Genomic DNA, 14,278 nt, shown 5'->3' with positions numbered 1-14,278 from the left:
GCTCGTACGCTTACTTTCACAAGCCATAGGAATACTTGGTGTGTATATTTTTACACGCATATATACATTAGAGCTCTCCCTGAAAGTGAACTGAAGGTTTAATTTCCTGAGGTAACTACAGCTGAAGGGAACCAGTCAAGAGGAGGTGGTAGCAGCGGAGGGAAGTAGTCAGAAATATATATTTATATATCAAACACGCAAATTTTGTGAACACAAAAACACCCAAAGGAAAGACAAAAAGACAGAGCAACCGTAACAACAACAAAGAATCAATTAATGACATCGGAGGAAGCCGTAGAATGCACAGACGCGCTGGAACTTGTCCGCTGTCCTTCCAGCAACGCACGTGTGGTACCCAACAGATTTGATGAGGAATATATTCGGGGGCGCCTGCAGGAGGCAGAAAAGATATTTGAAAAAGCTAAAACGGATGTGTCGCGGGGGCTTTCGAAATGCGAGGATTGGTTGGGTGCCTGTGAAGCTTTCAATGAGGCGGGTGGACTCTTCGCAAGTTGTGGTCACCCCGCTGAAGCGGCACGTGCCTTCTTTCACGCGAGTATCATCACGCGGGCTTTCAAAGACGAGGAAGAAACAACCACTGCCCTCTCACTGGCTGTGGAGAACATGCAGTTGGTGGAACCTCTTCTGGCTGTGAACTTAATGCAAAAGATTTCCGAGACTCTAAAGAAAGGGGGATTCTTCTTTCAAGCCGCCCGCTGCAAGCGTGATTCGGCACTTCTACTGGAGGATCGCCTTGGTGAACCCGAACGGGCGATTGAGTTGTACAGGGAAGCCATTGAACTTTACGGCAACAGGAGTTTTATGTCCTCCTTTAGCCGTGGCTGCATGGAGCGCATCACCACCTTGACGGTAGAGCTAAAGAAATACACGGAGGCATCAAAACTGTTCGTTGAAGAAACGGCATATGCCCCGCGTGGTCGGCCAAAGACTCGACAATTCTTCCTTTCACTCTTATGTATGTTGGCTGAAGGATTTGGTGACAATGACCGTTACTTCGACTCCCTATACTACGCACGTAAGCGGTTTCATGCTCTACAGGAGGAGGAACGGGATTTTCAGCACGGGAAGGAAAACAGACTGGTCCGTAAAATCATTGAAGCAAATGACAACGGCTCCTTGACAGCTTTTGACACGGCGGTATATGAATACCGTTCCTCTTCCACGTATGTACCGGATGCGGTGTTTGAGAATCTTATTGAAAGATGCCGCAAAAACTTGTATGAGCATTTGGAGCAATACATTTAAACTCATTCGACTTCCTTCATCTTCCCATACCGTAGACGAATGTAGAATGGGAAGGAAAGGTGAAGGAAGGATTTATTGGAGCTCAGTAAAATGTGTAAAAAAAAAAAATGAAAACAAAAGCAAAAGAGGCAAAAGGAAAGGAAAGGAAAAGAAAAAAGAAAAAAGAAAGAAAGTAAGTAGTTAGGTTAGGTTAGGTTAGGTTAGGTTAGGAATGGCACTCTCTTTTCCTTTTGCCCGCTGCTTTAGTGATGCAAAACAGACACACGCGTTTGTGCGCCTGTGTCTGTAAGTGTGAGTGTAAGTGAGTGTATAAAGAAGAAAAAAAAAATTGATGTACAGATGTATTTATAATTGTAACGGAAGATGCGCACACGGATACATGTGGCGCTGGTGATTGTGCGTATGTATGCGTGTTTTTTTTTTTTTGTGTCCGTGTTTGCGTAATTTTGTGTCCGCGTACCTGTGTGTGCATGTATCTATTAAAAAGAGTACAAAAAAAAAAAGAAAGAAGAGATTACAAGAAGAAAAAAGAAGAAAAAGGGGAAATATATACATATATAAATATATTTATATATGTACCGTAGCGGATGTTAGGCTCCAAACATGCGTATGTTCATGCAGCGCAGAAGGGAAATTGACTGATGATGATTATTATTATTAATAATAATAATAATTACTATTAGTACTGAGAAGCAGGAAGGTTAGGGGGAAAAAGTGATGGATGCTGAAAGGTGAAGAAACAACAGGTGAAATAAGAAAAAGAAGAAAGGGATGGAGAAAGGGAGCAAATTTTAAAAAAAAAAAAAAGAGCAACCAAAAAAAAAAAAAGAAGACTTTGATGAAGTCAATGATTTGCTTCAACGTAAATAAAAAAAATTAAAAAATACAAAGAGAAAAAAGTTTTTCCTTGAAGAAACAGCCGAGCCCCCCCCCCCCCCCCACACACACACACACACTTATCCTCATACATTCACCCCCTCGTTTTTTTTTTCGTTTGTTTTCTTGTTGTTTTTTTTTTACCACTATTATTGTTATTATTTTAGTTGCGTTTCGCACTTCTTTGCTGGTGTGTTGCTGCGGGAATTTCTTTAGTTTTGTTTCTTTCTTTTTTGGCTCCCTCAACCTCCACCACACATTTGTGCGCAAAAAAAAAAAAGAAAAAAGAAATTTTATGCGACGCAAACATGTTGGTTGCCACGAATTAAAAAGAAACAAAAAAGGAGAAAAGAGAAAAAAATAAGGAAGAAGTGAAGGAAACTTAAAATCAATGCACATTCTTGCACACATTTATATATTTACACATATTTATACATATTTGTATGTATGTGTAGCCACGCATTGATCATACGTTTCATTTCACGAGTTAAACCTTAATTTATACATCTTTTTCTTTTTCTTTTTTCTTTTTTCCTGGCAAGGGGCTGTTTTGTTTCCGTCTTGTGTTTTTTCCCATCCTTTAGGAAAGGAAATAAAGCAACAACAACAACAACTATTATTATTATTATTATTGCTATTGTTGTTACTGTTACTGTTGAGGTAATGATGACAATAAATTCCCTTTCCGATTTCTTTTCACTTTATTTCATTCATTCACTCCTTCACCACCCCTTTTTTTTCCTTTAGTTTTCTCTATCATCTTTTTTCTTTTCTTTTCTTTCTTTTTTTTTTCTCTTTGTACGCTATTCGTTCCGTATTTGAGTGAATGTGAGTTTGTGTTGTTGTTTGTTTTGTTGTTGTTTGTTTGTTTGTTTTTTTTTGCAATACCGTAATGTATTTGAGCAACACACCACAAAAACAAAACACAAACGTATTCACACAAACACAAACACAGGTTCTTTTTTTTTTTTCTTTTTGTATCATCATGCACGAATGGGTACCATTAACTTGCGTCAACAACACCATTTAAACACCTGTAAATAAATAAATAAATGCGAAATGTGTTTATATTTGTGACTTTTTATCTGCAATATAATGTCATTTAGAAATTTGAAATGTGTTTTTTTTTTCTTTTCATTCTCTATTTCATTAATTAATTAATTATTTATTTATTTGTTTGTTTGTCATTTTAATGTTCCACTAGCTGAGAACTCTGGGCGACGTGTTGTCAACTAAAATTTAGTTGTTGGCGTCAGCCATTTTCCCAAAAAAAAAAAAAAAGAAGTAGTGTAGAGAATAATATATAAAACAACAACATTTTAACGACTTCACAAAAGTTACCAGTAATAATAATAATAATAATAATATTAACAGTAGTAGAGGCAAAGACGTGTCATGTCATATGTTGAAAATGTGATGGCACGCGCAACAAAACGTAAAGGCGATCCATTTCTCCGTGATGGGACGCGAAGTTTACGTTTTATTCGATATTATCGCACATTACCGTATCCGATTCGAATGTCGGGTATTTTTGCATTGGGTTTTGCATTGGGTTCCATTGTGGAAATATTTGCGTGTAAAACACACTTATATGAATCCGTCATGGCAAATAAAGACGCGAGGCGGCATGATTTTGATGAATTTGTTGTGGAATTCCGTGAAAATGTGGAGAATTGGCAACAACAAGACGCCATGAGACGCGCAGATGCGCAGGGGAAGTAAACGGAAATGTTTGCGTGTCTTTATTTATTTATTTATTTATGTTTTTTCCCCCATCCCCCAATTTTATATTATTGTTATTGTTATTATTTTCTTGTTGTTGTTTTATTGGGGGGGGGAGGGGGAGGAGGCAAGTGGATGGCGCTCAGTTAATGGAAATGCGTGAGTAAATTAATTCAAGTACCGTGTCGTCCTTTTAAACTCACATGAATACTTATTTTGCAAAAAAAAAAAAAACATGTTTATTTGGGTACATTTTGTTTGTATTATTTCACAACAGTAATGAAATGTACTTGCAGCAATCATCGGTTCACCGCAAAATAAAACAATAAAATAAAAAGAATTACACAAAACAAAGTGCAAGCGGGAGTGGGAGTATTTCATTTACATTTAAAAATAAATAAGAATATACATTCATACCTATAAATAAATAAATAAATATATATATATATATATATGCATATTTTACTATATATTCTTTTCCCTCATCTTATTATTTACACAAATTCGTTTGTATTTTCCTTTTTTTTCCTTTTCTTTTGTGTGTGTGTGTGTGTGTGTGTGTAAGCGAGTTGGCTGTTGAAACGTGTTGGTAGCCACCATTTAGTACAAGCGGCAGAAAAGTTTTATTTTTATTAGTGTTTTGTTGTTGTGTTTATTACCCTTGCTAATATTTGGGGGGGTTGAAAAGGGGGAAAATAATATTCTTTTTTTAAAAAAAAAAGAACATACATATACACATATCGGTACCGTCGAGAAATATAAATAAAAATATTTACTTATATTTAATTGTTGTTTGTTTGTTTGTTGTATCGATTGTTGAATATATAATTTCAATATATATATATATATATACGCTAAGAGGAAAGAAAAAAGCAGAATAGAGTAGAATAGAACAACAAAAAAAAAGATAAAAAGAAATAAATAAATAAAGGTAAAAAATAAAAAAGGAAAAAGGAAAAAGTTAGCGACTTTGTGCAACAGCAACAAGTGGGGTGTGTGTGTGTGATTTCTTCATAGGCAATTTAAAGGAATCGAATGGAAACAAACTCAGCGCCAGTTGCATCCACAAAAAAGGGAGGGGACGGCGTCACTGCTGAAACCGCACCGGTGGTTAAACATAAAATTGTTCTTCTCGGCGATCAGGCTGTGGGGAAGACGAGCCTCATTACACGCTTTATGTATGATACATTTGACCAACAGTATCAGGCAACCATTGGTATTGATTTCTTTTCCAAAACGTTGCATATAAATAACCGGGCGACACGACTGCATGTGTGGGATACGGCTGGACAGGAGCGGTTTCGTTCACTCATTCCAAGTTATATACGAAACAGTGCAGCCACCGTTGTGGTGTACGACATCACATCTCGTTCTTCTTTTCTCAGTACATTCAAATGGATAGATGAGGTCCGGGCGGCGCGAGGGGATGATGTCATAATTGCGCTTGTGGGAAACAAATGTGATGTGCAGGAAAAAAGGGAAGTAAGCGCAGATGAGGCGCAGAAACGCGCGGATGAAAACCGGCTTATTTTTGTTGAAGTCAGTGCAAAAACTGGGACGAATGTAAAATCACTTTTTAGGAAGGTGGCGGAGGCCATTCCCGTAGTGGAAATCTGTGAGAAGGGAACGGTGCCGTTGGGTAAGCGACGAGACCCGTTTCTTCTTACGCCTTCGCAGCAACAAAAAGACGGCGAAGGGGCCGGTTGGCGGGAAGGCGGTTGCTGCTAAACAGACGTTGAAAAATTTAGTTTTTTTTTAAAAAAAAAAAGGGAAAAGGAAAAGGAAAAATGGAGAAGATGGAAATGGAAATGGTGGCGCTTGGCGTTTTTGTTGTTGTCGTTGCTGCTGCTGGTGATGTGGTAGTGGTAGTGGTTTGTCACCTGTAGTGGAGTGGACCTTTGGGGGAAAAGAAGTACAAAACTGAGGTTGGGAAGAGGGAAGGGGTTGTCACGGTAAGTATGAACGTAGCGTACGAAGTGTGGGGTGGGAGTGAATTGAATTTAAGCTGAAATAAATTAAAATGAAGAGAGGCATGGAGGAGATGGAAATGGAGATGGAGAAAGCGGAAAGCATAGAAGTAATGACAATCCCCCACCTTCTATTGCACATATATATATATATATATGTGTGTGTGTGTGTGTATGTGTATCGCCCCTGCAGTTCCTCCATCGCATATTCGGTGCTTAAGGTGGGTAGTTATTTACACATTCATGCCGTTGCTGCATGCTCTTCTCCCATGACTAATTGAAGAGGGAAATGGAGAAGAGGCAGTGATTCCCAGTTGCAACTTTGTGATTGTTGCTGTGTTTGCAACGACAAAAAAAGAAAAGAGAAGTAAGGCAAAGGCTGTTGGGGTGGGAAACATATTTTTCAGTGCAATATTGCCCTCTACACGCACTTCTCCCTCGTCATGTTTGATTTTATCTTAGTTTCGTTTTGTTTTGTTTTGTTTTGTTGTTGTTTTTCCCTCCCTCTCTCTCTCTCCCTCCTCTATCCTTCCTCCCCTTTGTCACTTCCCCTCGGGATCACATGCCGCCGTTTAGTTAATTAATATTGGTCCACTGGTTTAGAGGTTTCATCTCAAGCTCAGGTGCGGTTGCACATCCCCATTTGCAGCTGCGAAATAAAAGTGATGAATACATAATGCAAAAACACAAGTATATTTATATACATATGCATGTGGGTCTGAAAATTGCGTATTGAGTTAATTTTATTACTTTTTTTTTTTTGAACTCTCTCCTTTCGCCATTATCGAACCTTGGGGAAAGAAGGAGAGTGAAATTCACTAATTTGTAATGGCGATTCGCTACCAATAAGGCATCAGTAGTTTCCCCCTCTTCCCGTCCTCCTTCATGTCTTTTCCACACCGTCACGGCAGTTTAACAAAATATATAGTAATATATACATATATATATATATGTGTGTGTGTGTGTGTGTCTGTGTGTTGTTTCCTTAACAGTTTTAGTTCTTTTCAAGCACTGCTGCCACCTGCCATCGTGATTCATTGTTCTGTTCTCTCTCTCTCTTGTTCTTTTCTTTATTTACGTTTTTCTCTCCTGACTTCTTTTCGCTTTTTCTTGTTAACCACCTCCGTCATTTACCTTCATCCTCCTCTCCCACTTTGTTGAATGATCACCCTCACCAACAATATATATATATTGCTTATATTGTATTGTCCTACTGTTAGCGGAAATTACAAAGAAAAAATATATTAAAAAGGAAAAGGAAAAGCAAGTGGTGAAAGACAACGCAATCACTACGGTGTGTCGAGTATCAGATATTTGCATTTAAAAAAAAAAAAAGCAAACAAACAAACAAACGCCAGAAGCAACGAAAACAAGAATCCGCAACACGACGTTAAATTACACTCATTTTTGTGCGAAAGTGACGTCTAAGGAAAGACGGTGTAGCGGAAGGGGAAGGAAACAAATAAATAATAGATAAATCAACAATAAATTTCTATTACAAACAAAGCAGAAGATACTTACATAGGGATTATAAGTGAACTCAAACCACAAGACCGGTTGTGTTCCCTTCCCTCTTCGTTACTTTAACAATCAGCCGTATAGTCACACAATACACGTATACATTTATTTGTATCTATATTTATCAGTATAGAGCTCTATTAAATATTTTAAACAGAAATAAGAGCCAAGAAAGTGGAAAAGAAGAAAAAAAAAGAACAAGAACAGACACAGCCGGCATATACAAACACGCACACATCTCCTGCACTCGTTGCATATAGGTGTAGTAGCTCAGGTAAAATACCCCCTTCACTTATGGCTGATCTCCTTGAGCTTCGTGGCGAAAACAGAATATGGAAACTTAAGCGTCAGCGCATACTCGGGAAGGGAAGCTTCGGTTGCGCAACGCTTTACGAGCAGGCGGACGAAACGGCGCAGGGAGGTGGTGATCGTTTTGTTGTTGTGAAGGATGTGGATATGCAAACAATGAAAAAAGATGAAGAGATGAAGGCATTGGATATGGAGGTGAGTATACTTCGCCGCTCTATGGGACACCCCAACATTGTGCAATTCCTCGACCGCTACCACGACGGTAAGTTCATGGTGTACATCATCATGGAATTTTGCAACGGTGGTGATTTGGGGCAGCGTATTGAACAGCTCCAGTACCGTCACAAGAAGGAAGAAGAGAGTTTTGTAGCCTCACTTATGATTCAGATGTTGGTTGGATTGAATTTCCTGCATGTTGACCAGCGCACCCTCCACAGGGACATTAAGCCACAGAACATCTTCATTTTCGAAGACGGAACCGTTCGTATAGGAGATTTTGGCGTGTCGGTAGTGCTCGATCAGCTTGGCGGGGTGGCGAAGATGGCGTGTGGCTCGCCGCTTTACATGGCGCCTGAACTTTGTGAGGAGCGGGCATATGATGGAAAGGCTGATATATGGAGTCTCGGCGTCACCTTGTATGAACTCATGATGCTGAAACGCCCCTTCAACTCCACATCAGCACCAACACTCATGCGGATGATCTCGCGCGGAGAGTATCAACTCATCACACCGGAAGATGGTTACTCCTCGCCTCTCATTGATTTGGTTCATTCATTTTTACAGAAATCTGCGGTAACACGACCAACACTTAGGCGCGCACTGCGTAGTTCCTACGTCCAGAACAATCTTTCCACTGTTCCACTCAGTTGTCTGGAGTCCAAATATTATAAACAGATATTTGGTGAGGAAATAGTGCAGAAGGCCATCAGCGCCAAGAAAAGGTCCATGGGTGCATCCACCAGTGGGAGTGGTGGTGACGGTTGTAGCAGCGGTAGTACCAATAATAATTATAACAATAATAATAATAATAATAATAACACTAATGCAAAAACTAGCGTCGCGACCTCCGAATTGGATTCTTGGTTGGAGCAGAGCAAAGGTGTGACGGATGCGTTGGCTGAACAAAAAATGTCACCGCAACGGCCCAAAAGTGCGCTGGCGCGGCGACCGCTTCTTCAGCCGAGCAGTGTTTCAACCCGATCAGAGAAGACGCCGAGCATCCCACCAATTTGTGAGAATTCGGAACGGCCGCAAAGCCGAATGTCATTTCACAAACCGTCGGGTCGCGTGAGCGGCGGTGATGAGTATGAAGATGACTTTGAAAGCAGCGGCAGCAGTAATTAATACATTTGGTTATTATTTTATTATAAGAGAAAATAATAATAATAATAATAATAATAATAATAACCAAGTATTTCTACATATATGTATGATCGTACTTGTGTGTGCTTGTGTGTTTGTTCGTATGGGCGACTTGTCTTCCCTTTTATCCACACCTTCAAGGGCTGTGAAGGTTTATGGAAAGCGTTTGTTTTGTGTTTTGCTCTCTTTCCTTCCTTTCCTTTCTTTCTTTCCATTTTTTCTTTTTTTTATGTTGCTTGGGACGTGCTGATCTTCTGTTTCCCCTCTTCCTTCCTTTGCTCCTTTTCTTGCTTTGCTTCCGGTAATCATGTTGTCGTAAGAGGCGACGGGTAAATTATACGAAAGGAGCTTTGTGAACACGTAAATTTTATGCAAAAAAAAAAAAAAAGAAAGGAAGGAGGAGGAGGAGGGGAAAAAAAAAAAAACAGAATCACACATATAAAGAGAGAGAGAGAGAGGGAAGGAAAAAAAAAGAATATAAGTGACTTGTAATGTTTAGCACCGGTGTCTCTGTTGAAATGCGTTGAGAAGAAGTGGTGGTAACCGCTTTTTTTTTTTTGCTGCCGCCCCTCATTTTGCTTCGTTTTGTTTTCATTTCGTTCCCTCCCGTTTCGTTCTTACCTTCTTATTTTTGCTTGTCGGATTGTTTGTTCCCCTCTCTTTCTTCTTTTTTCTCCCCCTCTATTTCTCAGTTCCCTTCTTATTCTAACTTACCATTGAGGCTACTGGAATGGAACCAGCATATGTAAATGTTTATGATATATATACCGAATGATGTGTTGCTACACTTCCCTTCTAAAGAAAAGAAAAGAAAAAAAAATGTTCCTCTTCTTTTTTTTTTTCTTCATTTGACTTCCCAGTCACTTTTCTAAAGAAAATGTTTCGTGCCACTCAAGTGACCATTTAAGGAATAAATGCAAGCTAAGGTTAGAGTGAAGAAGCAAACATATATACTTTATATATATATATATATATATATATATATATATATATGTGTGTGTGTGTGTGTGTACGTTATATCCGAAAAGGAGGGTTTTAACGCATGAACGTGAGGAGCCAAATGCGGGTAATCTTTTTTTATAAAAAAAAAAAAAAGAGAGGGAAAAAAGGGAATTTCTTCATTTCATAAATCACATCGCTTTAGCAGAACACATGCAACTGACTAAAATTCATATAGTGAATGGAGTTATAATTTTCAACAAGGGACGGACAGTAAAAAAAAAAAAAAAGAGAAGAAGAAAAGAAGCAGAGGCAACCACCGGATGTTTTGCTTCTTATTTCTCATAACTTTGAATGAGCTTTCATTAAGCATCTCTCTGTATATTCTGTATTTCTATCTCTTCCTTTATATTTTCTTTTTGTTGCTTTGCGTTTTTTTTTTGTGTGTGTGTGAATAGTGTGTCGAATTGGCGCTATTACATAAAGAAGGGCATATCTCTTTTTGTTTTTTTTCCCCCTTTGAATGCATTACAAATGCAACTCCGTCATACCTCCATTGTTGTGTCATTTGCTTATCTGTTCGTGTGTAGGTGTGTGTTTTATATTTATTTATCTTCTTCGTATTTATATATTCTTTTCTTGCATTCATCTTCTTTCGGTCGTTCGTTTCACTAACATCAATACAGTTGCAGACATCACGGGGCCGATAAACGGTTTTGGGTGTCGTGGAGCCAAGACAAAAACAAAAAGAGGAAAAAAAAAGAAGAAGAAAAGAAAGGGGGTTTAGAAACTTCTCACGTTTATTATATTGTTACAAAAGTATACAAAACAAGGCTAGTGAAACAAACAAACAAACAAACACACACACACACACACGAAAAAGAAAACTACAAAACAAAAGGTCGCAAGCTGCTTTCATATTTAAATATAGTTTAGGGTAGCACATATATATATATTTATTTTTATTTTTATTTTTATAAGTGCGTCTCACTCTTTCCACCTTTTCTCTCTCTCACACTCCTCTTTCTTTTCTTCTTTGAATCTGCCGTCGTTTGGGTAACGGTCGTTTGTGTTTGTATTTACTGTTGTTGTTGTTATTGTTGTTGTTATTGTTGTTGTTGTTTTGTTTTTTACACAAGGCGAACACGAAACCTGATACACCGCGACGCAAGTTGTCAACGTCCACAAACTCCCAGACGGCGCGATGACAATGAAACCCGAAATGGATGAACTTGTTCCCGTTCCGGACTCGCTCATGCATTGCTTTCAGTTGGAGTCTTATTTACGTAACATGAGGAGTCATATTAGCCGCCGCCTCAATGAATTGCAGCAAAGTGTGAACATTGTGTGGGACGAGGTGAGAAGGAATGCAACTCCATGTTCAGATGGACATCAGCTGCGAAGCGCCACATCACAACCGCGAAATTTTCCAAGTAGAACTCAACATGATGTTGAACAGACGACACCGACACCAGTACTGAACAGAACCTCCTCCGCTCTGACAAGTAGCGCTTGTTCACTCCCTCAAACAGATAATAGAATGTTGCCAACGGAACAATTCTCATGGGATACAAGCGGTACAAATGTTATGTCTACTTTTGGACGCGAATACGGCGATGATGCGCGGGATGAAAGTGCATTAGATTCGCAAACTTCAGTGAGTGAGCGACCAGGGACTAAAGCCAGTACTATAGCAGCCTCTGAGGGTAGCATGGATACAGCACAAGTTGTCGATGAAATGATTAAAAACGCCGTTGACATGCTACAGAATACTTCGGACATGCTCAGAAACAACGAGGAGATTCTCAAAAAAGCTGGAGAGATGCCAAAAAGCACTGAGGAGACACTAAAGATGAACGAAGAAGTGCTGAAGAAAGATGAAGAGGTGCTGAAGCAAAATGTGGATGTGCTCACCTCGTACGAAGAGACACCGAGGGATAAGGAGGAAATACTGAAAAGCGGTGTAGAGATGCTGAAGTGTAATGTGGATATGCTAAAAAGTAACCTGAGCATGCTTCGGCATAATGCGGATATGTTAACCAACGTGGAAGAAACTCTCAGAGGAAGAGATGAGGTCCCAAATGACGACAAGAAGGAAGAGGAAGAAAGTTTAGTTGTTGAAGAAACCCCGAAGCAGCAGAAGGATGACGGCGACGACGTTCCAAAAATCCATGAGGAAAGGCTGACACCCGAAGTAGGTATGATCAAATATTTTCATCAAGATACGGATGCGCGTAGAAGTAGTGATGGCTCCCTTAGAAGCAGCGAGGGTATTGGAAAAGGAAGAAGGGCAATAAAGAAAGATAGAAGTGTAGTGGTGGGAAAGCGACTCTGCAAGGGGCTGAAGGATCTACCGGTGAGAATTGGGGCAGCACACAAGCAAACTGTGGAGTTTCCACAGAAGGATGGAAGTTCATTAGATATGGAAGGGGAGGGGTCCGGAAAAGTCGAGGAGGTGCCGAAGGAAACAGAAGAAGATGAAGATGAATATGAAGATGACAAAGAGCCAAAAGAGGTTGCCTTCAAGGAAACTGTTGATGTCCTAAAGGTCAGTGAGGACGTACCGGAAGATAAAGATGATGTGAAGCCAGCGACAGTTGAAGCAGACATAACTGGAGAAGGTGCTGAGGAGACGAAACAAAGTGAAGACATCCCCAAGGGAAATGCACGAGAGGACTCGGAAGAGGACAAAAAAACTTATCCATTACGTGAGGAAGTCCTGGAGGATGCCGGAAATAAGGGGATCACAGTCAATGACGCTGTCGGTGGGAGCAAAAGTTTGCTTGAGATCGACGAGGAGAGGTTCAGGAGAAACGAGGAAATGCACCAAAAGAACGAGAAATTGCACCAGAAGAACGAGGAAATGCAACAGAAAAATGAGGAGATGCAGCGGAAGAATGAGGATATGCTGAGGCGGAACGAAGAAATCCTTCAGCGAAATGAAGAAATGCTGCGCAGAAATGAGGAACTACTCAAGAAGAAAATGAGAGCATTAAAAAATCGTGAGATGAGGAAAGCAACGGAGATTCAAAAGGTCATTAAGGCCCCGCGAGGCGACTACAAAACCACACGACTTCGGCAGTCACCGCATCCGCCGCGGGCCACCAGCCGTCTGTCATCTACCGGGGAAATTGAAGGAAGGGTAGGACGCGAGGATCCCACTATGATTTTTCCCTCACCTCCCCGGGCCCGGAGTGTAGAAACCGCAGCAATTCTCGTGGACATGCGCAAGATGCTTCGCGAGGAAATCGCGGTTAGTTTGGATGAAGCGTGTTCAACCATAACAACAAAGGCTAGAGAAGCAGCAGCCTCCGTAAGGCAAGAAATCCTTACGGAATTACGTGACGGTTGCGGTGAGGTGTCGACACCCACGTATTCGGTGGTACGTCCGGGAAGCACACCGAAATTCGCAGCGGATGAGGGGGAAAGGCAGCAGGCCTTCGCTACGGAGTCTGAGACAATGCAACAGGAATTCCACAGCACGCAGGAGACGGCATTGGAGAAAAAACTGATGGAGCATATCTACGATTTACAGGAGAGGTTGGCATTGTACGAGGCGGAGCGCACGGAGTTTCGTAACATTATCCGCGTTCTCGTCCAAGCGCATACGAAGAACAGCGGCTCTCCAAATGCAGCACTGGATTGTACCGCGGCTTCGAGTGGACCGGAGCCACCGTCATTTGTCACGGAGGTGGCGGCTGTAGATCCACGGAAGTTGTACAAATTAAAGAATGAACCGATTTCCCTAAGTTCTCAAATACCGACGCTGCACCATCCTTTACGGTGTGACAGAGTTTCGACAGGGACCGAAACAACGTTGGGGTCGCGGCTGATGCGTCAGAAACTACAGGCAGACACGCACGATCAACAACCCTGGTCTCAGCGTGGTCTCGGGTTAAGTCGCGCAGAAACGGGAAGAGGAATCCAAAACAATCTCAGGCAAGGGCCCAGTAGAGTACAAGGTGGCTTACCAAAACTTAAAAATAATGTAGTGGAGACTGAAACGGTTCGTTATAATACTTCATTGGATTACACACCTAGCAGATATAACCGGCGTCAGGTGGAGTCCTTTCCACCACTCCCCTACGAAAGAACTCGGCCGAGTGGTACACACACGGGGAGCTGAAGAAAACAAAAGATCAAAATGTATGTAATTTGAAAATCCAAAGAATCACACAACCCTCAAATGGTTGTCCAAATCGCGGTGGGAGGAAGTTGCAACGAAACATTGAATCGGCTGGATGATGTCCATTTTCGTGCGTGTGGGCAACTTTGTACTGTTGTTCTTGTCGTTGTTTTTTTTTTTTAAGAAAAAAAAC

The 14,278-nt window shown here is 40.7% G+C and overlaps 6 protein-coding genes across 6 annotated transcripts; 5 read left to right on the top strand and 1 right to left on the bottom strand.

Moving 5' to 3' along the window:
- Positions 1–276: 276 nt before the first annotated feature.
- TbgDal_II730 (hypothetical protein, conserved) lies at positions 277–1,266 on the top strand (the record flags this gene model as incomplete). Its single annotated transcript, XM_011773356.1, has 1 exon — positions 277–1,266. The coding sequence occupies one exon, from the start codon at positions 277–279 to the stop codon at positions 1,264–1,266; it is 990 nt and encodes a 329-aa protein (XP_011771658.1).
- An 876-nt stretch (positions 1,267–2,142) lies between these two features.
- Positions 2,143–2,553, bottom strand: TbgDal_II720 (hypothetical protein, unlikely; the record flags this gene model as incomplete). The annotated part of the gene is made up of 1 exon (XM_011773355.1): positions 2,143–2,553. One exon carries the CDS (start codon positions 2,551–2,553, stop codon positions 2,143–2,145), a length of 411 nt encoding a protein of 136 aa, XP_011771657.1.
- Positions 2,554–3,537: 984 nt separating this feature from the next.
- TbgDal_II710 (hypothetical protein, conserved) lies at positions 3,538–3,864 on the top strand (the record flags this gene model as incomplete). The annotated part of the gene is made up of 1 exon (XM_011773354.1): positions 3,538–3,864. One exon carries the CDS (start codon positions 3,538–3,540, stop codon positions 3,862–3,864), a length of 327 nt encoding a protein of 108 aa, XP_011771656.1.
- A 1,035-nt stretch (positions 3,865–4,899) lies between these two features.
- On the top strand, positions 4,900–5,592 carry TbgDal_II700 (small GTP-binding protein RAB6, putative; the record flags this gene model as incomplete). Its single annotated transcript, XM_011773353.1, has 1 exon — positions 4,900–5,592. One exon carries the CDS (start codon positions 4,900–4,902, stop codon positions 5,590–5,592), a length of 693 nt encoding a protein of 230 aa, XP_011771655.1.
- Positions 5,593–7,643: 2,051 nt separating this feature from the next.
- On the top strand, positions 7,644–9,002 carry TbgDal_II690 (NIMA/Nek Serine/threonine-protein kinase family,putative; the record flags this gene model as incomplete). Its single annotated transcript, XM_011773352.1, has 1 exon — positions 7,644–9,002. One exon carries the CDS (start codon positions 7,644–7,646, stop codon positions 9,000–9,002), a length of 1,359 nt encoding a protein of 452 aa, XP_011771654.1.
- Positions 9,003–11,163: 2,161 nt separating this feature from the next.
- TbgDal_II680 (T. brucei spp.-specific protein) lies at positions 11,164–14,085 on the top strand (the record flags this gene model as incomplete). Its single annotated transcript, XM_011773351.1, has 1 exon — positions 11,164–14,085. One exon carries the CDS (start codon positions 11,164–11,166, stop codon positions 14,083–14,085), a length of 2,922 nt encoding a protein of 973 aa, XP_011771653.1.
- Between the last annotated feature and the right edge of the window lie 193 nt (positions 14,086–14,278).

The sequence above is a fragment of the Trypanosoma brucei genome, chromosome 2 (genome assembly GCF_000210295.1).
Source record: "Trypanosoma brucei gambiense DAL972 chromosome 2, complete sequence".
Taxonomy (NCBI): domain Eukaryota; phylum Euglenozoa; class Kinetoplastea; order Trypanosomatida; family Trypanosomatidae; genus Trypanosoma; species Trypanosoma brucei.
Note: the sequence above shows the minus strand (reverse complement) of the source record. Positions and strands in the feature narration are given on the sequence as shown.